Genomic DNA, 26,176 nt, shown 5'->3' on the forward strand with positions numbered 1-26,176 from the left:
CCTGGTGTGGTGTGCTCACACCACCCGGCTACTTTTCAGGACTCTTCTCCTTTAAGTGCTCGTTCTCCAGGCATGAAGGAGCCGTGGAAGCTTGGCTCAGATCTGGCCTTGGAGACTATACAGCAGCCCCCTCCAGTCCTTCTAGAAGTCAAATGTGGAAGGTCACTTCTGAACCTTCTAACTTCCTGCCCATTTTGCATATGATCAGGAGTAATAAGACCTTCAGTGGAAAGGGCATGAGAACATAAAAGAGCAGCGTTTCCCAACGCCGGTGGCGCACATTAGAATCCCCTGGGGAGCTTCATAAAGATACCGACGCCCAGGCTCGCCAACTAAGTCAGAATCTTTCGGGGGAGGGGGTTTGGGCAGCGTGGCCTGAGCATCGGCATTTCACAAAGGCCTCAGGTGACTGAATGAACAGCCCACAGAGAGCATCTCATGGAAAAATTAATTCACGTGCCCAACAACAAATCCAGATGTGACAACAATTTTAGCCGAACTGTCTCGTTGCTACTCAGTCTCCAACTGAGTGATTCAAGCTTAGAAATGGTTTCTAAATTTCAACATTAGGTAGCCATTAAATCACTAATTATGTCAAACTGTTGGTTTAAGAAAAAGGAGAAAAAAAATAGTTAAAGGTTTTGGGGGAAATACCCACAAAATTATCAATATTTCATTAATGTTCACTCATTCACATTTTCTCTTTTGTTTTGACCTTTCTGAAGAACAGAATATTATGTCAAAAATTAAAGGGACCAAAAAACAAAACCAGCAAACCAAAAAGAAACCCTGAAATTAAAGAGGTGGGGACTCACTGCACTCGTGGCTCTGTGACGAGATGACGTCAGTACACCCTTATAACATCGTGTCCTATACGGACAGGGAGACTGAAACATCCCTAGTCAATCAGTCTCAGAGAAATGTTTTCATTACAAACACTGAAAAACGAAATTCAATTCTGACTGCAGGGTTTTGAGGATGGGTGCTTCAGCTCATTGTTACGCATTGCTACATACACCTCTCTGAGGCATAATAACTACCTGACCTTAACTTTTAGTTAGGTTATAAGATAACTTGCAGTAATTACACGAAAGCCCAGGCTGTGCGTTTCACTGCCAGAACGTCCGTATTATTTATATGTCTGAGAACAACGAGATTCAGAACTATAGTGTTTAACGCTACATCTGACGAAGTCGAATCACAGAAAAACTTTAGAAAGGCCAGGCAAGCCAATACTCTCCAGTAACATATTTATCTAGCCTTGTGGGAAATCTAGGCTAGGTTCTCATCTAAAAATACTGTGTTAAGTCAAATAACAGGAGTACAAAAAATTTAGAATAATTTGACATCTCACTATTGCGATAGCTCATACATGTGACATCTTCAAAATCTAAAAGCCATACATCCTTCAATTGTGGACACTAATTACAAACAAACAAAAGATGATACAATTTATAATAAAACCAAAGACCTTATCCGTTTTTGTGATATAGAAGTGACACCTCTTAAAATAGAAGTGCAATGAAGATCATAAAGGGCAAATTTGGTTAAAAAAAAATTTTTTTTTTAAGTAGTACTCATCTATCTCTTTAATTCTCCCTATCTCACTATCTTACTTCATGTACCACAAAGGATTGGCCTGATTTTCACCTGCAAAACGCTAAGCAACAACTGTTATGTTATTTATGGATTAGAGACTCTTACTACACAGAATAAATATTATTTCTTCTTAATTTAAAACACTTCTTCCAGAGTGAGTTTCATGCTTGGAAAAGTTGAATTTTTAAAAAGTGGTGTACTTAACTTACAATACATTTTAGAAGTTCAGTCCAGGTATTGGATTAATACCTTAATGTTCTCAAAGCAGAAAAACTGTTACTACTACTATGCCATCGTTTGGCTCTCTGGACACAAGTAGTTGACCAAAGTGGAACTTGAGATTGCAAACAGAAGCCATTCTATAAAGTCTGTAAGGGAAGAGCGCCATCTTGTGTTCACAACAAGCACGCACTGATCTTAACCGCGTTTTTCTTTTTGTAGTTTAATTAATTTTGTAGTTTAACTCACCTGTGCAGCAATTCCTATTCTACCTTCATTAAGGCTCCCTATGGCGTACTTATAGCCATGTCCAACCTGTCCCAGGATATTGGTTTCTGCAACCTGAAAATTAAAACGTGCAGGTAGTCCTCTATTTTATTGACTGAATTCATTTTGAGGATGTATTTTTAAAGGCACATATACTCTCAATTTGTGTGAAATTACTCTATCATAGCACGCAGGAAACTCTAATGAAAGTATGTGCTGCCTGTCCGTCTCTCCATCTAGCCGTTCTCCCCGTCTAGCCAGTCCCCCTGTCTAGGCAGTCCCCCCCCCACCCCGTCTACCCGTTCTCCCCATCTAGCCGGTCCCCCCGCCTCCGTCTAGCCGGTTCCCCCTCCCCCGTCTAGCGGGTCCCCCCGTCTAGCCGGTCTCCCCAGCCAGGGAGGGAAAGGGCTCCGGTCAGTCTGCTGCCCACTACTGCACCCTCCTAGCGGAGACAGCTGTTGGATGACTGAATCTATAAAGAGAATCTCATACACTTCATCAGTAACATCAATGAGTAGTAACACATTTTCTTCCCTCAATTATGTGCATACAATAAGGTATGAGAACGTATTAGGGATTACAGAAAATATGGTGGCGCAGTGGTTAAGAGCTCAGGCTGCTAACCAAAAGGTCGGCAGTTTGAATCCACCAGCCATTCCCTAGAAACCCTATGGGGCAGTTTTACTCTGTCCTATAGGGTTGCTATGAGCCGGAATCGACTCAACAGCAACAGGCCTGGTGTTTGGCTTTTGCAAGAGTAGTAAACCCTTCTTTGGTTGAGACTGTTCACCCCCACAAAAATCACCTGAGGGGTGTGTGTATGTGTGTGTTTGTGTACACAAGCAAGCAGCATGAGGAGAAAAAAGGAGCAAGGAAAGAGACTAAAATGTTTATTCATAATTTAAAAAATGAAGACAGGCCAATAATAAAAATCCACTTAGCTTTATAACATGGGCAGTTAAGAGGAGCAGGACAAGACGGGGAAAGCAGAGAAAGTAGAAAGAGCAGTTGGGGTGACGCAGTGAGGCCCAAATGACATCTGTAAAGACACTCCTCTACATACCCATTAGCAGCAAGAATGAAGCTCTAATATGTGATGTGGCAAACTCATCACAACCCCTCCTATCTAGCTAGAGTTTTAAAGATGAGCATTCTAAGTGATCTTCTTTTCCTCCTTTTAACAAATTTAACTATACACTGTGGGGGCGCAGCCCGTTTCCCACTCTCATTGAGCAACATCGCCATCTTGTGGCACAATCCTTCCTTCTCTGAAGCCATGTTGGGGGCCACAAGTGTAAAGTTCATCAAGTATACATGGAATTAGTACTTGCCATTGCTCCCAGGGCCAGCTGCTGAGCAGTGTTTTCCACCCCTGGACTCTGTGTTTGGGAATTTCACGTAACACTCCCTGTGGACCCTTGCAGCTACTTGATATCGTGACAACTTGCTTGTCAGTCTCTCCTATGAATACATGCAAAGCTTATTTCGTATCAGTCTTCTCCTGAAAACTCTAAGATACTCACCTTAACATTGTCAAAGGTTAACGGGCAGGTGGAAGCAGCTCTGATCCCCATTTTGTTTTCCGGTTTCCCTATATGAAAGCCTTCAGTGTCACGATCTATTAAGAAGCAGGTAATTCCTTTATACCCCTAAAAGGCAGATTTAAAATGCTATTACCATTTGAATTCCTGACATCCCTTGCCTCCAAAGAGATCAAAGCAAAAAGAAAAGTGAAAACGGACTTCAGTAATAAATTCTAGGGGACTCAGAAGTGCAATGTGCGCCTTACGAAACAAGGACGATCGCAGGACACTAGATCCCAGATCCACAGTTTTACCATTTCTACTTTCTCAGAAACATCAGTGGATACTAAAATTTTTAGGTTGCCCTAAGGTATTAAATGACCATGTGAGTTCCGTGTCTTCAATTTAATTTTATTAAATACTTTAAACAATTAAACACTACATTAGAGAAAAGACAAAAGATAAAATGTATTTACCATTTCCCTGTATGTCTATTTTCCAACTGAAAGAAATACTTATTTTAAAAAATAAAATAGGTACTTAAATTCTTTTTTTTTTAAATAATTTTTATTGTGCTTTAAGTGAAAAGTTTACAAATCAAGTCAGTTTCTCACACAAAAACCCATATACACCTTGCTACAAAACACTCCCAATTACTCTCCGCCTAATAAGACATCCCGCTCTCTCCCTCCACTTTCTCTTTTCGTGTCCATTTCACCAGCTTCTAACTCCCTCCACCCTCTCATCTCCCCTCCAGGCAGGAGATGCCAACATAGTCTCAAGTGTCCACCTGATCCAAGAAGCTCACTCCTCACCAGCATCCCTCTCCAACCCATTGTCCAGTCCAATCCATGTCTGAAGAGTTGGCTTCGGGAATGGTTCCTGTCCTGGGGCAACAGAAGGTCTGGGGGCCATGACCACCAGGGTCCTTCCAGTCTCAGTCAGACCATTAAGTCTGGTCTTATGAGAATTTGGGGTCTCCATCCCACTGCTCTCCTGCTCCCTCAGGGGTTCTCTGTTGTGTTCCCTATCAGAGCAGTCATCGGTTGTAGCCGGGCACCATCCAGTTCTTCTGGTCTCAGGATGATGTAATCTCTGGCTCATGTGGCCGTTTCTGTCTCTTGGGCTCGTAATCGCCTTGTGTCCTTGGTGTTCGTCATTCTCCTTTGATCCAGGTGGGCTGAGACCAATTGGTGCATCTTAGATGGCTGCTTGCTAGCGTTTAAGACCCCGGACACCACTCTTCAAAGTGGGATGCAGAATGTTTTCTTAATAGATTTTATTATACCAATTGGCTTAGATGTCCCCTGAAACCATGGTCCCCAGACCCCTGCCCCTGCCACGCTGGCCTTCAAAGCATTCAGTTTATTCAGGAAACTGCTTTGCTTTTGGTTTAGTCCAACTGTGCTGACCTCCCCTGTATTGTGCGCTGTCTTTCCCTTCACCTAAAGTAGTTCTTATCTGCTATCTAATTAGTGAATACCCCTCTCCCACCCTCCCTCCCTCCTCTCTTAACCACACAAGAATGTTTTCGTCCCAGTTTAAACTATTTCTCAAGTTCTTATAATAGTGGTCTTACACACTATTTGTCCTTTTGTAACTGACTAATTTCACTCAGCATAATGCCTTCCAGGTTCCTCCATGTTATGAAATGTTTCACAGATTCCTCACTGTTCTTTATCGATGCGTAGTATTCCACTGTGTGACTATACCATAATTTATTTATCCATTCATCTGTTGATGGGCACCTTGGTTGCTTCCATCTTTTTGCTATTGTAAACAGTGCTGCAATAAACATGGGTGTGCATATATCTGTTCGTGTAAAGGCTCTTATTTCTCTAGGATATATTCCAAGGAGTGGGATTGCTGGATCGTATGGTAGTTCTATTTCTAGCTTTTTAAGGGAGCGCCAAATCGATTTCCAAAGTGGTTGTACCATTTGACATTCTCACCAGCAGTGTATAAGTATTCCAATCTCTCCACAGCCTGTCCAGCATTTATTATTTTGTGTTTTTTGGATTAATGCCAGCCTTGTTGGAGTGAGATGAAATCTCATTGTAGTTTTGATCTGCATTTGTCTAATGGCTAATGATCGTGAACATTTCCTCATGTATCTGTTAGCTCCCTAAATGTCTTCTTTAGTGAAGTGTCCATTCATATCTTTTGCCCATTTTTTTATTGGGTTATTTGTCTTTTTGCAGTTGAGTTCAGTATCATGTAGATTTTAGAGATCAGGCGCTGATCAGAAATGTCATAGCTAAAAACTTTTTCCCAGTCTGTAGGTAGTCTTTTTGCTCTTTTGGTGAAGTCTTTGGATGAGCATAGGTGTTTGATTTTTAGGAGCTCCCAGTTATCTAGTTTTTCTTCTACACTCTTTATAATGTTTTGTATACTGTTTATGCCATGTATTAGGGCTCCTAACGTTGTCCCTATTTTTTCTTCCACGATCTTTATCATTTTAGATTTTATATTTAGGTCTTTGATCTATTTTGGGTTAAGTTTTTGTGCATGGAGTGAGGTATGGGTCTTGTTTCATTTTTTTGCAGATGGATATCCAGTTATGCCAGCACCATTTGTTAAAAAGACTGTCTTTTCCCCATTTAACTGTTTTGGGGCCTTTGTCAAATATCAACTGCTTATATGTGGATGGATTTATGCCTGGATTCTCAATTCTGTTCCATTGGTCCATGCATCTGTTGCACCAGTACCAGGTTGTTTTGACTACTGTGGCAGTATAATAGGTTCTAAAATCAGGGAAAGTAAGGCCTCCCACTTTGTTCTTCTTTTTCAGTAATGCCTTATTTATCCAGGGCCTCTTTCCCTTCCATATGAAGTTGGTGATTTGTTTCTCCATCTCATTAAAGAATGTCCTTGGGATTTTGATCGGAATTGCATTAAATGTATAGATCGCTTTTGGTAGAATTGACATTTTTATAATGTTAAGTCTTCCTATCCACGAGCAAGGTATGTTCTTCCACTTATGTAAGTCTCTTTTGGTTTCTTGCAGAAGTGTACTGTAGTTTTCTTTGTATAAGTCTTTTACATCTCTGGTAAGATTCCTAAGTATTTTAACTTCTTGGCGGCTACTGTAAAAGGCATTGATTTGGTGACTTCCTCTTCGATGTTCTTTTTGTTTGTGTAGAGGAATCCAACTGATTTTTGTATGTTTATCTTGTATCCAGAGCCTCTGCTGAACTCTTCTATTAGTTTCAGTAGTTTTCTGGAAGATTCCTTAGGGCTTTCTGTGTATAAGATCATGTCATCTGCAAACAGAGATACTTTTACTTCTTCCTTGCCAGTATGGATGCCCTTTATTTCTTTACCTAACCTAAGTGCTCTGGCTAGGACTTCCAGCACAATGTTGAATAAGAGTGTGATAAAGGGCATCCTTGTCTGGTTCCCGATCTCAGTGGGAATGTTTTCAGGCTCTCTCCATTTAGGGTCATGTTGGCTGTTGGCTTTGTATAAATGCCCTTTAATTACTTTGAGGAATTTTCCTTCTATTCCTATTTTGCTGAGAGTTTTTATCATGAATGAGTGTTGGACTTTGTCAAATGCCTTTTCTGCATCAATTGATAAAATCGTGTGATTCTTGTCTTTTGTTTTATTTATGTGGTGGATTACATTAATTGTTTTTCTAATGTTGAACCTGCTATAAATCCCATTTAGTCATGGTGAATTATTTTTTTGCTATGTTGTTGAATTCTATTGGCTAGAATTTTGTTGAGGATTTTTGCATCTACATTCATGAAGGACATAGGTCTATAATTTTCTTTTCTTGTGGTGTCTTTACCTGGTTTTGGTATCAGGGATATGGTGGCTTCATAGAACGAGTTTGGTAGGATTCCATCCTTTTCTATGCTCTGAAATACCTTTACAGTATTAGTTGTGTTAACTCTTCTCTGAAAGTTTGGTAAAACTCTCCAGTGAAGCCGTCCGAACCAGGGCTTTTTTTTTGTTGGGAGTTTTTTGATTACCTTTTCAATCTCTTCTTTTGTTATGGGTCTGTTTAGTTGTTCTACCTGTTTGTGTTAGTTTAGGTAGGTAGTGTGTTTCTAGGAATTCACCCCTTTCCTCTAGGTTTTCAAATTTGTTTGAGTATAGTTTTTCATAGTAATCTGATATGATTCTTTTAATTTCACTTGGGTCTGTTGTAATATTGCCCATCTCATTTCTTATTTGGGTTATTTGGTTCCTCTCCTGTTTTGCTTTTGTCAGTTTGGCCAGTGGTTTGTCAATTTTGTTGATTTTTCCAAAAAACCAGCTTTTGGTCTTGTTAATTCTTTCAATTGTTTTTCTGATTTCTATTTCATTTAGTTCAGCTCTAATTTTTATTATTTGTTTTCTTCTGGTGCCTGTGGGTTTCCTTTGTTGCTCTCTTTCTATTTGTTCAAGTTGTAGGGATAATTCTTTGATTTTGGCCCTTTCTTCTTTTTGGATGTGTGCATTTGTTCATATAAATTGGCCTCTGAGCACTGCTTTTGCTGTGTCCCAGAGGTTCTGATAGGAAGTGTTTTCATTCTCATTGGATTATCTGAATTTCTTTATTCCATCATTAATGTCTTCTATAATCCAGTCTTTTTTGAGCAGGGTATTGCTCAGTTTCCAAGTGTTTGATTTCTTTTACCTGCTTTTCCTGTTATTGATTTCCACTTTTATGGCCTTATGGTCAGAGAAGATGCTTTGTAATATTTCAGTGTTTTGGATTCTGCTACGGTTTGCTTTATGACCTAATATGTGGACTATTCTAGAGAATGTTCCATGTGCACTAGAAAAGATAGTTGGTTGCTGTTGGGTGGAGTGTTCTGTATATGTCTACGAGGTCAGGTTGGTTGATCTTGGCATTTAGATCTTCCGTGTCTTTATTGAGCTTCTTTCTGGATGTCCTGTCCTTCACCGAAAGTGGTGTGTTGAAGTCTCCTACTATTATTGTGGAGCTGTCTATCTCACTTTTCAATGCTGATAGAGTTTGTTTTATGTATCTTGCAGCCCTCTCATTGGGTGCATAAATATTTAATATGGTTATATCTTCTTGGAGTACTGTCCCTTTAATCATTATACAGTGTCCTTCCTTATCCTTTCTGATGGACTTAACTTTAAAGTCTACTTTGTTGGAAATTAATATTGCCACTCCTGCTCTTTTTTAATTGTTGTTTGCTTGATATATTTTTTTCCATCCTTTGAGTTTTAGTTTGTTTGTGTCTCTATGTCTAAGGTGTGTCTCTTATAGGCAGCATATAGACGGATCTTGTTTTTTAATCCATTCCGCCACTCTCTGTCTCTTTATTGGTGCGTTTAGTCCATTTACATTCAGGGTAATTATGGATAGATATGAATTTAGTGCTATCATTTTGATGTCTTTTTTTGTGTACTGACAGTTTCTTTTTCCCACCTGATTTTATGTGCTGAGTAGATTATATATTGTCCTTTCCTCATATTTGTTGTTGCTGATTTTGTTTCTGCTAGTCTGTATTTTTCCCTTGTATTTGATTTTGATGAGCAGGATAGTTTGTCTCCTTTGTGGTTACCTTATTATTTATCCCTATTTTTCTAAATTTAAAACTAACTTTTATTTCTTTGTATCGCTGTATCTTCCTTTTCATATGGAAGGTGTATGATTACATTTCTTAGTCCCTCTTTATTACTTTAATCTTGTCTTCTTTTATATAATAACATTTCCGTTACCCTGTGTTGGGCTTTTTTAAAAATCTTTCTTTGGTTTTTTTTTTTTGATTTCCCTGTCTGGGTTGACTTCTGGTTGCTCTGCCCAGTGTTCTAGTCTTGGGTCAATACCTGATATTGATTTTCTAACCAAAGAACTCTCTTTAGTATTTCTTGTAGTTTTGGTTTGGTTTTTATGAATTCCCTCAACTTGTGTTTATCTGGAAATGTCTTAATTTCACCTTCATATTTAAGAGACAGTTTTGATGGATATATAATTCTTGGCAGGCAATTTTTTTCCTTCAATTTTTTTAAATATGTCATCCCATTGCCTTCTTCCCTGCATGGTTTCTGCCGAGTAGTCCGAGCTTATTCTTATTGGCTCTCCTTTGTAGGTGACTTTTATTCCTCACTGTGTCTCATATTCCGACTCACAGTGACCGTATAGGCCAGAGTAGAACTGCCCCATAGAGTTTCCAAGGAACACCTGGTGGATTCAAACTGCCAACCTTTTGGTTAGGAGCCATAGCACTTAACCACTATTGCCACCAGGGTTTCCATATAACATATTTGGAGATGACAAATGGCCCTCCCATAATTAGTAACTGCACCACCAATATCTATTTTTGGACACTAATAAATAAGAGGCCAAAAATAGACTAGTTTAACATTCTCAGTATTGGGTGAATGAAGAATTTAAGACTAAGGCCTAAAAAGAGAAAGGGGGAGGGTGGAAGGAAGGAAAGTTTATTTTCAGACTTACCATGGCAGGGTCTGCATTAGCCATCACCAGGAAAAGGCCTGCGTGCTCAGCACTGCTAATCCACATCTTGGACCCGTTGATGACATAGTAATCTCCCTTTTTATCAGCTCTGGTCTTCAAAGTAAATGGGTCACTACCTGCTCCAGCCTCTGAAAGGCAGAAACTTGCCACCTACATATTCGAGGGAAAAAAATCCAGGGTTAATAAGCCTCTTTCTCTGCTGCGTAACAAAAAATTCACTCAGGGAAAATGGACATTTGTAAATCAAACCTTTAGCTACTTTTAAAAGCCTGTACTTGTCAAAATAGTAATAGTATTCTGACAGTTTCAATTTTTCAAAATATACCCTACTATTTCTGTAAGACAATTAAAAAACTTAAGAATACATTTGTAAGGTTAAGTTTAATTACATTGGTTCTAATAATTGCTGTAGAACCAAAACCCATTATCGTCAAGTCGATTCTGACTCACAGTGACCCCACAGGACAGAGTAGAACTGCCCCACTGGGTTTCCAAGGAGTGGCTGGCGGATTTGAACTGCCAACCTTTTGGTTAGCAGCCGTAGATCTTAACCACTGTGCCATCAAGGCTCCAAATGCAGTAGGAACACAATGTAAATGAAACCATCAACAAAGGTATTATAAAGTATAATTAGGACAAAAAGGAAAGACTTTTTCTTTTTTTAATTGTACTTTAGATGAAGGTTTACAGAACGAACTAGTTTCTCATCAAACAGTACACACATTGCTGTATGACACTGGTTAACAACCCTGTGACACGTCAACACTCTCCCTTCTCAACCCTGGGTTCCCTATTACTAGCCAAAAAGGAAATACTTCTATTGTTTGATGGTTCTTCTCTAAATTTCCAAGCGGCAAATGAGAGGCAGCGTGTACTCTTCTAGTAGTGCTGATTTATTGAGCTTTGCTTAATTAGTTAACAGTGAGTGCTACACTGTGCTCTTGGAGCGTCAACATCGTGGCTGCCTTTCTTCTGGAAATATCCTAAGTTTAGAAAAGATCCACTTTGACGACTTGTCTCCACTCACTTTTTCTGAAGTCAGCTGGGTCAAATAGGTGGCCTTTTGCTCTTCTGTCCCATGTTTTTTAATCAGCCTGTTAATTAACGTGTTCTGGATGTCACATAAGAGAGCCACAGATGCGTCAACTTTGGCTAATTCCTCTACCACCAGGACACAGGAAAAAAACGAGGCTCCTGTTCCTCCATATTTTGGGTCAACTTCAATACCCATCAACTGAAGGAGAAGCCAAGAAACAGTGGTTAAGAAAGCTATTTTTACTCGAAGAAATTTCTTGCAAGAACAAGCTAAAAAAAATAAATTGTAACCACCTATGTTCTTAATTTTAAAATTCTGTATATATATTTTAATTTGGTGTGGATATTTTGCTACGTTACAAGTAATAAAAAAATCTGTAACAGAAATTGTATGTATTTGAAAAGAATAAAATTATATTGCTAGAACTATCATTAATTTCCTTTTGGCTTTGGTTCTAAAAAACAAAAATAAAAAAGGCAAGATGCTTTGAAGGATAATTGAATGGAATAATAAAATGACAAAATACATGACATAATAGAAATATATTCTCATGACCTTTCTTGCCACGAACTGCCAGCTGCCTGCTTGAAGGCTGTAGGTAGTGTTTGGTTTGCTTTTTCAACACGGCTGCCTTTTACTGCTTTCTATGTAATGAGGCACCTGAGGAAAGCGATCTACCCCTCAGTGGGAACGTCTACAGTTTCATTTGGTGTCATCTTTTCTAGTCAGGCCCTTCCACCTTGATGCTTTCAGCCAAGGTAACAACGGAATGGCCGTTCCTTTTGGGGTAACGGGCCATTTTAGCAAGTCCAAGATGTTTAGCAGCCAACACTTGGTGATGTTGGCTTGGAGCCACACTAGCTGAGGCACAGTTGCTTGGTAAACAAGCCCGAACATTGGCCAAGGCTTTCCGATAAGCCTGTGCCAGTCCGATGTCCAGTGATGTTTAGTCTGAGCCTGTACTTCCACGTCCGGAATGTGAAACTGTCACAGGACATTTTCAGTGTCCTCGGTGCAGACAGAGAATGTGCGTACATGTAACCCTTGCCCCAAAGCTGCTAAGAGACAGACACTACTCCTGTCCTCTCAGACACGTGGGGAATCACAGCTTGCTGTGTTCTGGGTTTTGGTGGCTGTGTTTTAAGCAGAAGGAACACTTAGCTGATGTGCAGGGAGAAACACAGAGGGGGATGGCTGAAGTGTGAGAGAAGCAGAGATGACGTTCTGTGAGGAAGAGCTGAAGGACTCGGGTGTGCCTGGGAGGGCATGGTAACCATCTGATTACAATTTCTTCAACAGCTTCTGGGACATTCCTTCTCTAACAAAGTCACAATTTCTCCTAAATTGAAAATGTTTCTGTGTCAGCTATTATGGCAGGTGACCATGGAGCTGGGACAACAGGAGTCGGCCGAGGCCGAGAATACCTGGTCCAGGACTGTGCAGACTCTCCAGGGAAGGCTAAGTCTGAGCAAGAGCCATTTATGGAGACGGGTAGCAGGATGTAGGCAACTAATTACTCTGTAGACAGCCCTGACCGCAAGGACTACCACCTGGGAGAGGGATTTTCAAACTGCGGAGCCATCGGTCTCTTGGAGAAGCACAGAGGCTCTGCAAACAGTGAAGATGAAACCTGGCTGCGGAGTGGGCCCACTGATTCCATTTTATGTTTGGGTTTGACCCAAGGTGATTCCATTTTGCCAAGAGTTTCACTGCTAAAAGACAGTTGGAAACATCACTACTATACGTGGTACAAAAAAGTTGGTCTCTTTAAAACAGGAAGAAAGAAAACTCTCTAGCTAAGCAGAAATGGTTATTTTCCATAGAGGATGACAGACAAGATTAAAACCAATGGCTCTAAACAGCACCAACTGGCTCTGTGATGTCCTTAGCATTCAAAAGAAGAAAATAAACCTCACGGCACACCCCTGTTCTCCTCCAAGCCTCCAGGCTGATCACCGCTCCTCCTACCCCCTGCCCGGGCAGTTCCACTTTTACCTGTTTTGTAACCTGCGCTTCCACGTAAAGGACTATGTGACTTAAAACGTTTGAAATCTGCTGCCCTGCTTAATGCGGACTTTGGATAGCATCTCTGCTTCTAAGTTCACCACATGCATAGGGTTGCATAATACTCTACGTACAATGAAGTTTTACCATCTAAAGTACAGTTTCTCAGTCTCGGCACTATGAAGTCAAGTAATTCTCAGTCATGGGGACTGCTTTTGTAGCTTGTTCAGCAGCATCCCTGGCCTCTACCTGACTGGGAAGAGTGCCCTAGCCCCACCCCAGCCCACTGTGGGAGGGGGTAAAATCCCACCCTGTTAAGAACCACTGGTCTAAAGAAATCACTCGCTCTCAGTTCCAACCTTTTACTTAAAAAGCACAGTATTTCTAATTAAAAAAAAAAAATCAATTTAAAGACATCTTTAAGTATATAAATATTAACTAGGATCTCAATCTTTAAAAAAGAAAAAAGAATTTTGACGAGGAAATGCAGGGCTCGTTATGCTATCATTATACTCCCTAAATTTAAAAGTATGCATGCATTTTAACACTGGAATGTATTTATAGAAGTTTCAGATTGGAAGAATTATAAAATATATACCCCTTGTTGAAACAGTCCTTGTATTACTGATTTATCCATTTTTGAATTTTCATCCATCGTTGAAACCAAGGGAGCAACTTGTTGCTGGGCAAATTTTTTAACTGTAGGAAAAAGAAGTACCGTTAAGTTTTATGTTCAAGTGGCAGACATAGTAATAGAACAGAGATGATAACAGCTCATTAACACTTCACTGACCGAATTTTGCTTTTTTTAACTAATAGTTAAAAGAGACACAGATGCTCTTCTTATTCTCTTAAGATAGAGTTTTTGAAGTTTTTTGTTTTTGTTTTTCATACAGATCTAAAGGTATAACTCTGCCCCACCCCACTGAAGCTCCTGATGATGTAAAAAATAACTCATGTATATGGCTCCAGTAATACAGAAAATACAAAACAAAAAACGAAGCCTGCTCTCTCCTCTAACCCTCCGGTCTCTCTGTCCAAAGGTTACTAATTTTTAAGTTTCTTATGTATTTTTCCTAAAAACTTTTATATTTGAAAATCATCTCTATATCGCTACACATATATATTGTTCACACAAAGGAATCACAAGATAGACAGTGAGCTGCGCTTTGCTTTTCCCCCTCCCTTAATATACCTTAATGAAATCAGCACACCTGTCTGACTTGGCCCTTTAGGAGCTGCATGATCATGTAGCACAGGGCTTCTCAGCTTCGGCACTACTGAGGAAGTACAGAATATACATTTTCTCTAGTGTTTTAATATTAGAGGGAATTATTTTCTAGTTTGTTTTAATATAGCTGTATAAGCGGTATTAATCTCTAACCAAAACCAAAAACCCAAACCCAGTGCCGTGGAGTCGATTCCAGCTCCTAGCGACTCTACACGACAGAGCAGAACTGCCCCATAGAGTTTCCAAGGAGCGCCTGGTGGATTCGAACTGCCAACCCTTTGGTTAGCAGCTGTAGCACTTAACCACTATCTCTAGTCTTTGAAAAATGGCACAGGTTCTGTTCAAGACATGGCTGAGCAGCCTGTTCCACTCTTAACATAAAAAACATGACTGAGCTTTGTTTTGCAAATGGCCTTCAGCCCGCCAGCCTGCAGTGAAGGAGGCTGCCTGACACTTCTGATCTGCAACTTTCTTTCTTGCTCCTTATCTCAGTCTGAGTAGACTTGGCAGAGCAGCTCCACTAGCCGAGAGAGTCTTATGTGAGTTTTTTCAGCCTGTTTAAAAACATACAGATTAGAGTCCAGATGTCTGACATGCATATCTTTAGTTTAATAAAGGTTCTTGTTTTGTGATGTAGAAGATCATTTGTGCCCTACATACTTAAAAAATTAGGTAACCCTGATCTTCCCCCTATAAGACGCTCCCACTAGCTCTTTAGAAGTAGACAGAATTTGGGAGAAATTTAGCCCCCTCCGTCTCTTGAATACCAGTGTTCAATAAAGCCCCCTTGCTGCTTACCGCCTCCTGTCTCAGTACTGGCTTTGCAGCAGGCAGCTCGAATCCGCGATTTGTGGTAACACTGACAGTCATTGTCCTGGGGCTGTTCTGGGCATCACAGCATGTCCAGCGGTAACCCTGCTCTCTACCCCGTAGATGCCAGGGGCACCCCCTCAGTTGTGACAACCAAAAAATGTCTCTAGACACTGCCAAATGCCTCCTGGGGCAAAAGCAATCCCAGCTGAGAAGCACTGTTCCAGACCTCTACGGTTTTGTTTTTTTTTAAGTCTTAGATCTATCTGGAAGTCATTTTGATGAAAGGAATGGGGTACTTAAGCACCTTCTTAGCTTTACTATCATTGTAATACCAAGTGCTGCAGATGAACAGAAGTCAACTGTCCCAAACAGAAACTTCAGTACACAGACGCTTGCTCATGAATATTTCTTTGTTTCTGACAAGCTACTCCCGCTGCTGAGAATGTCTTCCCTTTCTCTGTCTAGCTGTCAAACTCTTCACCCTTGGAGGTACAGCGTAAACACCGTGCTCTCTGGGAAGCCTACACTAACCGCTTCGCTACCCCCAATTCCAGCCATCTCTAGCAGATTCTAGGTGCTCTCTGCTTTGCTCCTCAACAGGCCGTACCTGACATTTTGAAACTATTTCTTTAACTGATTGCCTTTTTTAGTAGACTGTGAGTTCCTTGAAGGAGTGATTTCTTTGCTGTTGTTCGGTACTAAATCCCTGAGAGCCTGTGCCTAACATTTGAGGAGAACAAAGGAAAAGAAATGCATTTACGGTGGTAGGCTGAATTCTACGATGGCCACTCAGATTCCAGCCCCTGGTGTATACATGCCTTGTCCCAGTTAAAGAATCAAACGCTGAGTGCTGCTGTGGAGGATTTTATAGATAGAGAAGGTGATTACCCTTAGTGGGCCTGACTTTATCAGGTGACTCCTTAAAAGGGAAAAGGCTCCTCCTGGTGAAACAGATTTGAAGCAGTGGCATCACTAAGGGGTGTGGACTGCATCGGGTGACACTGTCAGAGGGGGTGACACCAAAATGATTGTCTATAAAATTTTGGGGCATTGTTACAGCAGTAATTTACCATCTTTCATAAAAATATCCCTGGAGTTAGTTATAACAACAAAAACATTTTTCGTAAGCCCGGCTTACATTTGTTAATATACCTACAAGGCTAATACTCTGTGCTACATAGAAAGAAACGATCTTTGATGGTAACGAGGGAGGGGAGGGCTGGGGATGGAAAAACACTAAATATACAATAGACAAGTGATAACTCTGGTGAAGGGTAAGACACTACACAATACTGGGGAAGCCAGTACAACTTGTACAAGCCAAGGGCATGCAAGCTCCATCCAAAAACTAAAAAAAACAAACCCACTGCCGTCGAGCCGATTCTGACTCATATCAACCCTGTAGGACAGAGTAGAACTGCCCCAGAGAGTTTCCAAAGAGTATCTGGTGGATTCGAACTGCTGACCGTTTTGGTTAGCAGCCGTAGCTCTTAACCACTACGCCAGCAGGGTTTCTGGAAGCTCCACAGACACATCCAAACTTGCTGAGGGACTGAATTAATAGGTTGAGGGCTGTGGAGACCATGATCTCAGGGAAAATCTAGCTCAATTGGCATAACATAGTGTATAAAGAAAATGTTCTATATTCTACTTTGGTGAGCAGCATCTGGGGTCTTAAAAGCCTGTGAGCGGCCATCTAAGATACTTCATTGTTCTCATCCCTTCAGGAACAAGGGAGAATGAAGAAAACTAAAGACACAAGGGAGGGATTAGTCCAAAGGACTAAGAGACCACAACTACTATGGCCTCTACCAGAATGAGTCCAGTACAATTAGATGGTGCCTGACTACCACTACAGACTGCTCTGACAGGGATCACAATAGAGGGTTCCGGGCAGAGATAGAGGGAGATGTAGAACAAAATTCTAACTTATAAAAAAAGACCAGGCTTACTTGCCTGACAGAGACTGGAGAAACCCTGAGAGTATGGCCCTCAGACACACTTTTACCTCAGTAATGAAGTCACTCCTGAGGTTCAGCCTTCAGTCAAAGATTAGACAGGGCCATAAAACAAAATGAGACTAAAGGGGCACACCAGCCCAGGTGAAGCCGTCAACTAATAGGTTCTTGTCAAATAGACTAGCGAATTGAAGTCAGCCAGACATAGGGTTGGAAGAACAGAAAGGTTTACTCAGTTTGCAAACTGGGAGACAGGCAGGGTCTCATGACCTAAGGCTGCCAGCTCCCTGAACCAGGGCAGATTTGTTCCTTTTATAGGGAGTGACACACATATGCATGAACAGTGAGGGAAGGATCTTCAGTCTTTTGATGTGTGTCTGCACAATTTTAGTGATTGCGTTTTTGTGCATGGCTCTAAAAATACTGTGCACAGCTCTGAAAAAAATGGCAATGGCTCGCTACGGGCACCCCAGGAAGGTCATAAAGTGGGTAGGTTTGGAGTCAGTGCACCTGCGCCTCAGCCTTCTGCCAGCAGGAGACAAGAAACCTGGGGATTAGACCAATCATGATGAAGTGCTGTAAAATCGTAACAAAAAGGTGACAAGAGTAGACTTTTCTGAAAAACAACTATTATGGGATGGTTAATAATCCTTTCATGCCTGGCTGCTTCACAGGGACAGGGACTAGAAGGCAGGAGGGGACAGAAAACCTGGTAATAGGGAACCCAAGGTCGAGGAGCGGAGAGTGTTGACATGTTGTGGGGTTGTTGACCTATGTCATAAAACAATATGTGCACTAGCTGTTTGGTAAGAAGCTAGTTTGTTCTGTAAACCTTCATCTCAAGTGCAATAAATAAATAAAAACCTCTGTGCTAATTTATTTTTTGAACCTTCTAACGCCCTCTGGTCAGAGCTATCGTTATTACCCAAGTACAATGACGCTCTGAACCACCGAACGATGTGGTTTTGTCTGCATACAAGCACAGCGGTTTTGTTGCTGCCAGTGTTTTTATAGTTGCCGATTTTGCCAAATTTTCTGGTGTTTTAGCCACAATACTGTGGTAATTAGCATTTGTGAACCTATACCAATAACTTTTTTGAGACTGAAGTAGTGATTAAAGGAAAAGAAGGAGCGATATACAGGAATTATGACTTATGAATAACATAAAGTGTAAAAAATGTAAAAAAAATTACAAAGGATTCTGCGTGGTCTGGTACAGGAGGAGGTCCATGGGGGGGGTGTGACACCATGAGTAACCACATTGGGTGACACCAACCCTAGTGACACCTCTGATTTGAAGTGTAAGAGGGATTCAATGCAAGGCAGACTTCTCCATTACTGGCTTTGAAGACAGAGGGAGCCAGGTGGCAAGGAGGAGGGTGGCCTCTGGGAACTGCGGGCGACCCCCAGCTGACAGCCAGCAAGGAAACAGGGGCCTCAGTGCTACACCTGGGGGGAGCTGCCTCCTGCCACCATGTGAGCTCCAGAGAGAATGTAGCCCAGCTGACGCCCCATTTAACTTGAGAGATCTTGAGCAGAGAACCCAACCTCACATGCCTGGACTTCTAACCCACAGAATCGTGAGTGAAGAAATGGGCGCTGTTTCAAGCCACTGCATCTGTGGCAATTTGTTACAGAGCAATAGAAAATGAATACATTTACCAACCCGTACTTCCCAAGTGCAAGAATTCTGATGTTGTGCTACAGATTTTTAAGTATACCATAATTTCACTCTCACTCACACACCTCCCCTACACATAAGTAAATAATTATAATCTCCTTGAAGCTTCGGTGGCATACAACCTCTTGATTCAGATCTTGTATTTCAATCGTAGCCACTTCATGGATAAACATAAAATTTAAGTTCTCTATGAAATATTAAAACTCCCTACCTGAAAAAAGGGAACCTATATGTATTTCTGGAAACCCTGGTGGCCTGGTGGTTAAGAGCTAAGGCTGCTAACCAAAAGGTCAGCAGTTCGAATCTACAAGGCGTTCCTTGGAAACTCTATGGGGCAATTCTACTCTATCCTATAGGGTTGCTATGGGTCGGAATTGACTCGACAGCAACGGGGTTGGTTTTATGTATTTTTAAGAAGCCCTGGTGGTGCAGTGGTTAGGTGCTCGGCTGCTAGCTGAAAGGTCGGCAGCTCGAGCCCACCTGCTGCTCCTTGGGAAGAAGATGTGGCAGTCTGCTCCCGTAAAGGTGACAGCCTTGGAAACCCTATGGGGCAGTTCTACTCTGTCCTAGAGTGTCGCTATGAGTCAGAATGGACTCGATGGCAGGGGGATGAGGACATGCATTTCTAACACTGTCAGAATGCAAAAGAAACTGTTAACAAGGCAGCTTCTGATGAGAACTAGAGAACCAGGGGGCAGGGGTGGGAGGGAGGCTTAGCCTTTAACCAGCCTTTTTTCTACAATTTTTTAAAAAAAACCATAGACATGCATTGCTTTAAAAAAAAAAAAAAATTAATGTCAAAAATTTCTTTCACAAATTTAGATGCATATGGCTCCCAGTCATGTCTTATGTCATTGCATACTGTAGACCCAACCCATGACCAGAAATGAGGTGAAGTCTGGAAGTTTACTCACCGGTGTTCTTTATCATCAATTCCTCTTCTGTCAACGTCTGCAGTGGGGCAGTGGACAGTCCATTATTTGATATGTTAAGTGAAGCTTCTGACTGGGAAGATTTTAAGACACAAGGAGGAATTTTCCAAGAAGACAGGCAAGTTGGGATGTTTCTTGTTAGCTACAGGAACAGCCCCCATTGAAGAGGGAACACACACACACACACAAAAGAAGGGCATTTGAGTATCAGTTTCTTTGTGATAATTTTTTAACCCATTTTAATGTTTTACATCATCAAAATAAGGGAGCTTAATCTGGTACGTATTTCAATTCACCATTTTTTGAATATAAACATAAACACAAATTACTGTGTTAAACATTATATGATATCTCCTTTACCTAGCAAAGATCTGGTCTAAATAAATGAATTTCCCCTAACTTCTACCAAGCAAGGAAACAAACTTTCTAGATGGAACTCATTCCCAAGATATATGTCACTATCATGGATTGAATTGTGTCCCCTCCCAAATATCTGTCAACTTGACAAGGTCATAATTACCTTGTATGACTGTGTGATTGTCCACCATTTTATCTTCCGATGTGATTTCCTTATGTGTTATAAATCCTATCACTATGATGTAATAAGACGGATTAGTGGCAGTTATACTGATGAGGCCTACAAGATTAGACAGTGGCTTAAGCCAATCTCTTTTGAGATATAAAAGAGAGAAGTGAGCAGAGAGACGTGGGGACCTCATACCACCAAGAAGGCAGCCATGGGAGCAGAGCACATCCTGGGAACCTGAGGTTCCTGCACTGAGATGCTCCCAGACTAAGGGAAAACTGATGACGAGAATCTTCCTCCAGAGCTGACAGAGAGAGAACGTCTTCCCCTGGAGCTGGCACCCTGAATTCAGACTTCTAGACTACTGGACGGTGAGAGAATAAACTTTTCTTTGTTAAAGCCATCCACTTGTGGTATTTCTGTTATAACGGCACTAGATAACCAAGACAGTCACATTTCACAGACTTCTTAAATGGGAAACCCAAATATAACCCTCCTCTGGTGTCTAAGACTGGCCAGTGTCAAGGGCGCCCTCTTGTGGGGGTATGGGGTTCAGCAGCTAAGAGAAGCAGAGCACCTATCCTGCCAGGAAAGGCCTGGCACTTAGGCTTCAGCTGTTTCCACGGCTACTTTTTTTTCCCAGCTTCTTATCAGTAAAACACAGCATGTCGTTGTTGTGTGCCATCTAATTGACTTCGACTCATAGCGACCCTATAGGACAGAACTGAACTGGGTCTCTAGACTGTACATCTTTATGGGAGCAGATTGCCAGGTCTTTTCTCCCGTGGGGCCACTGGTGGATTTGAACCGCTGGCCTCTGGGTTGGCAGGTGAGTGCTTAACCATCGCGTCTCCAGGGCTCATTCAACATAGCATAAGGGTTAAGAAGATAGGCTCTGAAGTCTGAAAGAACTACTTTCAAATCTCAGCATCTGCATTTACTAGCTATGTGATCCTGGGAAAGTGATTTCTCACCTCTCCAGTAAAGCTTCTCAGAGTTTCAGTTTCCTCACCTGTGATATGGGGATAATAACAGCATCTCCTGTGGCTGCTGTGCAGGCTAATGAGACAATCCACAGGAAGGGTTAAGCACAGTGTCTAATACACAGTAAGAGCTCAATAAACGTTGATTGCTACCACCACTGCCATGAGTGCAGCAGGGCGGCGGCAGTAACAGAGTCAGCGGTAGGAACAGTTAAATTGTCAGCCAGCTCTTCTTGCCATTAACGCAGCTCCCAAATCCCTTACCTTGCAAATTCTATTCAGCGATGGATTTGCTACAATTTTGCTGAAGAGACCACCCAATTTTAAAGGCTTGTTATATCATTCCAGTTTTTTTTTTTTTTTTTGGTAGAATTATACTGCATGGGAAACAAATTTAAGAATTAGTATTCCCTTTGAACCTAAAAACATTACACTAAGCGAAAGAAGCCAGCCGGCAAAGACCACATCCCATTTACATGAAACATCCAGGACAGGCAACTCCATAGGAACAGGAAGTAGATGAGTGGAGTGGGAACAGGAGTGAATGCTAATGGTCACAATGATCTTTTCGGGCGTGATAAACACTTTATGAAACTGGACTGCGGTGACAGTTGTGAAACTTTGTAAATTTACTGAAAATCATTGACTTGTACCCTTAAAACAAGCAAACTTCATGGTATATAAATTATACCTCAGTAAAGCTCTTAAAACAAAGAATCAGTATGGTCCTTTTATTTAAGCATCAATTAAATGGAATATACTGAGCACTTGCCATTTGCCTAAGAGTCTGTGGCAGGTACAAGGGACACTGGCTTCTGAAAAGCTTACGATCTCGTTAGGGCACCAAGATACAGACTCATGGAAAAGCCAAGAAAACAGAGCCAAGTACTGCAGGATTAAGAAAGAAATGGAATAATATACTGAAATATATTTTCTGAATAGTTCTGGTTATATACTACAAGGCTGGTAAAAGAGGAAAAAAAAGAAACAAGAGTCACCATGTTTAAAACCACTGTTAACCTTTGCTACTTAAACAACCTTTGTAGTTGAGTGCCTAGGGGTGGGTGTATTCTGCTCTGGTCTCATCTGAGAAAAAAAAAAATTAGGGCATTCAGAAGAAAAATGTGGGTGCCTCCATTTTTCTTTTCTTTTTTTTTTTTTTAATTGTGCTTTAAGTGAAAGTTTACAGATCAAGTCAGTCTCTCACGCAAAAACTTGAGCCCACCTTGCTATGAAAGCCTAGCTGCTCTCCCCCTAATGTGACAGCACACTCCTCCCCTCCACCCTGTATTCCTCGTGTCCATTCAACCAGCTCCTGTCCCCCTCTGCCTTCTCATTTCACCTCTAGACAGGAGCTGCCCACATAGTCTCATGTGTCCACTTGAGCCAAGAAGCCCACTCCTTACCAGTATCATTCTCTATCTTATAGTCCAGTCCAACCCCGATCTGAAGAGTTGGCTTCGGGCATGGTCGGGTGCCTACGTTTTTGCAGTTAATTTTTTTTTTACAGTGTTAGGAGATATGTAGTTTAGGTTGAAGTTGCACGGGACTTTTTTTTTTTCTCATTAAAACACAGAGTTGGGACAGGAAACTCTGGACTAGAAAGAAGAAAGGGGGATGATATACAAGGTATTGCCTTCTCCCTGATAAGAGAATTAAAAAGAAGGGTAAAGGAAAAGAGGATTAAGAAATGAAAGAGCAAAGAGCCTCAAGAAAGGAAGGAGTACAGCTGAGTAGCAGAAGAAGAGTGATCAGTAGCACCAAGCACAAAGAAAAGAAGAACAGGAGAAGAAAGGGGAATATTACAGAGAAGGAAGCCAGGTAAGTAATTTGGGTCAGTGGCTGATGGCCGAGTCTCAGACCAGGTCCTCAATATACATCTGAATCAAAGAACGAACCAACTAGTCTTTTCCACATAATGCTCACCAACTTGCCTACTAAATTTCAAAAACCACAATACGTTTCCCAAATTTCTTATTTCCAGGGAAGATTATTTTCTCCACTTAACCCACTATAGAGTTCTTTGTGTCTCTAAGTCAATACATGACCTTTGTACGGAAGTTTATGTTTAAGAGAAAGCCCACCACTGAGAAACTTAAGAAGCCAGCGGGTCTTAGGATCCCACACTTTTCTTTCTGATACAATCGTGACCACCTTAGTCTCAATATTGCTACTGACGAAATATATGACTGTTCGACACACAGCTGTTATTTTATACTCACAAGACTCAAAGGCTAGTGTGCTTTAAAAAGTAAGAAGTAGCACACAAATGCTGAGTACTGAAGATGGGTACCCTACAATACAGTGGCTGAATGCTAAGTGAATGGAATCTGTTTTTAATCACAGCATTGAGAGGTATTATCTATCCTTTTTGGCAGAAAAAAAAAAATCAGTTAGTTGCCTTCCCTCTAGTATGTAGTCTTTAATAAAATGTTGTGAAAGCTGGACAATGAATAAGGAAGACCGAAGAAGAGTTGACGCCTTTGAATTGTGGTGCTGGCGAAGAATATTGAATATACCATGGACTGCCAAAAGAACGAACAAATCTGTCTCGGAGGAAGTGCAGCCAGAATGCTCTTTAGAGGCAAGGATGGCAAGACTGAGTCTTACATACTTTGGACATGTCGTCAGGAGGGATCAGTCCCCGGAGAAGGACATCATGCTTGGCACAGTACAGGGTCAGCGGAAAAGAGGAAGACCCTCAAGGAGGTGGATTGACACAGTGGCTGCAACAATGAGCTCAAGCATAACAAGGATTGTAAGGATGGCGCAGGACCGGGCAGTGTTTCGGTCTGTTGTGCGTAGGGTCACTAGGAGTCGGAACCAACTCGATGGCACCTAACAACAACAACAATAAAATGTGCCCTTTCTTTCCTTGAACTGCATAGCCTGAGGTTTTGATGCTGACGGTCTAATGTCCCCTGCCCTTCTGCCTGCAGTGACCTCAGACTTTGGAACTTTGGTGTCCACTCTGACAAAATGATTTTTCACAGTCATAACCCATTGTACCACATCATCACATTGTTCTGTATAGAGCAGCAATCGCTACTTGAATGGAATGATGGTTATTTATGCCTTGCTAAATACTTCTGAACTTGAGTCTGACCTGTTTCCTATTCAACTGACCAGAGTCCTGTTGTACTCAGAAGTACTGATGTGATCTATCTAACCTTGGAACTGTGGACTCCTCTGGACAGAACTCGAGATATCATTGATTTGGATGGGGAATAAAATTACATCTTTATTTTCACTTACTTCTATCTGAAATATAGCATTTCCCTCAATTATGAACGTAGGCAAAAAACTACATTAGTAGTAGTAGTATCTGGGACTCCGTTGGGAGTCCCCGGGTGGTGTAAACAGTTAAGGCACTCGGCTGCTAACTCAAAGGTTGGAGGTTCAAGTCCACCCAGAGACGCCTTGAAAGAAAGTCCTGGCTACCTACTTTGAAAAAAATCAGTCACTGAAAACCCTATTCAGCACAGTTCTACTCTGACACACATGGTATCACCAAGAGTCATGACTGATTTGACAGCAAGTGGTGACTCTGTCACCAAAAGAAATCACAGATATTTTTATATCACATTACAGCTGGTACAAATATCTCAAAATATTGTTCGCACTCATCACTACTTCAAAATTATAGTTGTTAAGAGAACTGTTGCTAGATCTTATTTAAGAAGCACATATTACGATACTCTACAATTTTAAAAATATTTTGATAACTGTGCTTTATAATTGATTTTCTTTGTAATCATATATATCTGATTTTATGCATTTAAAACATTTTGAGAAAGGGTCTATAATCTTTATTACATTGCTGTATAACTTTCACCCAAAATTAGAAAACTCAATAGAAAGTCACAGGAGCAGAAATGAAGCAATGGAAGTCAGAATTAGTGAGACTGAAGATAAAGTACTTCACACCAACTTATTTGAGGAAAAATTAAATAAAAGAATTTAGAAAAATGAAGACAAGCTAAGATTTATGTGGGACTCTATCAAGAGGTATAACCAAGTGATTGGAGTATCAGGACAGGGAGGGAGAATAGAAAATACAGAGAGAATTGCTGAAGATTTGTTGGCAGAAAGCTTCCCTGATATCGTGAAAGATGAGAAGATATCTATTCAAGATCCTCATTGAACCCCATACAAGGTAGATCCAAAAGAAAGTCACCAGGACATATTATAATCAAACCTGCCAAAACCGAGATAAAGAGAAAATTTTAAGAGTGGCTAGGGATAAGCAAAAAGTCATCTACAAAGGACAGTCAATAAGACCAAGCTCGGAGTACTCAGCACAAACCATGCAGGCAAGAAGGCAATGGGATGACATATACAAAGCCTTGAAGGAAAAAAACTGCCAGCCAAGAATTATATTATAAAACTGTCTCTCAAATATGACAGCAAAATTAGGACATTTCCAGACTAACAGAAGTTTAGGGAATTTGCAAAAACCAAACCAAAATTACAATTAATACTAAAGGGAGTCCTCCAGTTAGAAAGTCAATAACATCAGCTAACGACCCAAAACCAGAACACTTGACACAGCAACCAGATATCAACGCAGATACGGAAATCACAAAAATAAATCAAAGCTAAAATGCTCAAAACAGGGAAACAGAGACGTCATTATGTAAAAGATGGCAGCATTAAAACAAAAAAGAGGGACTAAAAAATGTAGTCATAGATCTTTCCTATGGAGAGGAAGTCAAGGCGGTGTAAAGAAATAAAAGATTGGTTTAAACTTAGAAAAATAGCAGTAAATATTAAGGTAACCACAAAGGAAACTAATAACCCTACACATCAAAATAAAAAAACAAGAAAAACATAAAGACTCAGCAAATACAAAATCAACAACAATGAAAAGAGGAAAAGAAAATATATAAAGAAAAACAATTTAGCACAGAAAATTAAGTGGAACAAGGAAACTGTCAACAACACACACAAAAAAGACAT

The 26,176-nt window shown here is 40.9% G+C and overlaps 1 protein-coding gene across 3 annotated transcripts in view; it reads right to left on the reverse strand.

Moving 5' to 3' along the window:
• Positions 1–26,176, reverse strand: part of ACADSB (acyl-CoA dehydrogenase short/branched chain) — a 55,363-nt gene that overhangs the window by 12,390 nt on the left and 16,797 nt on the right. The window contains exons 2-7 of one of the 3 annotated variants that reach the window (XM_010599221.3): positions 19,691–19,850; positions 13,692–13,792; positions 11,081–11,287; positions 10,033–10,203; positions 3,609–3,734; positions 2,068–2,160 (exon numbers count right to left, since the gene is read on the reverse strand). In XM_010599221.3, coding sequence (XP_010597523.1) covers positions 2,068–2,160; positions 3,609–3,734; positions 10,033–10,203; positions 11,081–11,287; positions 13,692–13,792; positions 19,691–19,850 — 858 coding nt within the window. The remainder of the gene's footprint in view (positions 1–2,067; positions 2,161–3,608; positions 3,735–10,032; positions 10,204–11,080; positions 11,288–13,691; positions 13,793–19,690; positions 19,851–26,176) is intronic. The other 2 variants (XM_064269218.1, XM_023559802.2) reach the window with 2 other exon arrangements.

The sequence above is a fragment of the Loxodonta africana genome, chromosome 16, assembly GCF_030014295.1.
Source record: "Loxodonta africana isolate mLoxAfr1 chromosome 16, mLoxAfr1.hap2, whole genome shotgun sequence".
Taxonomy (NCBI): domain Eukaryota; kingdom Metazoa; phylum Chordata; class Mammalia; order Proboscidea; family Elephantidae; genus Loxodonta; species Loxodonta africana.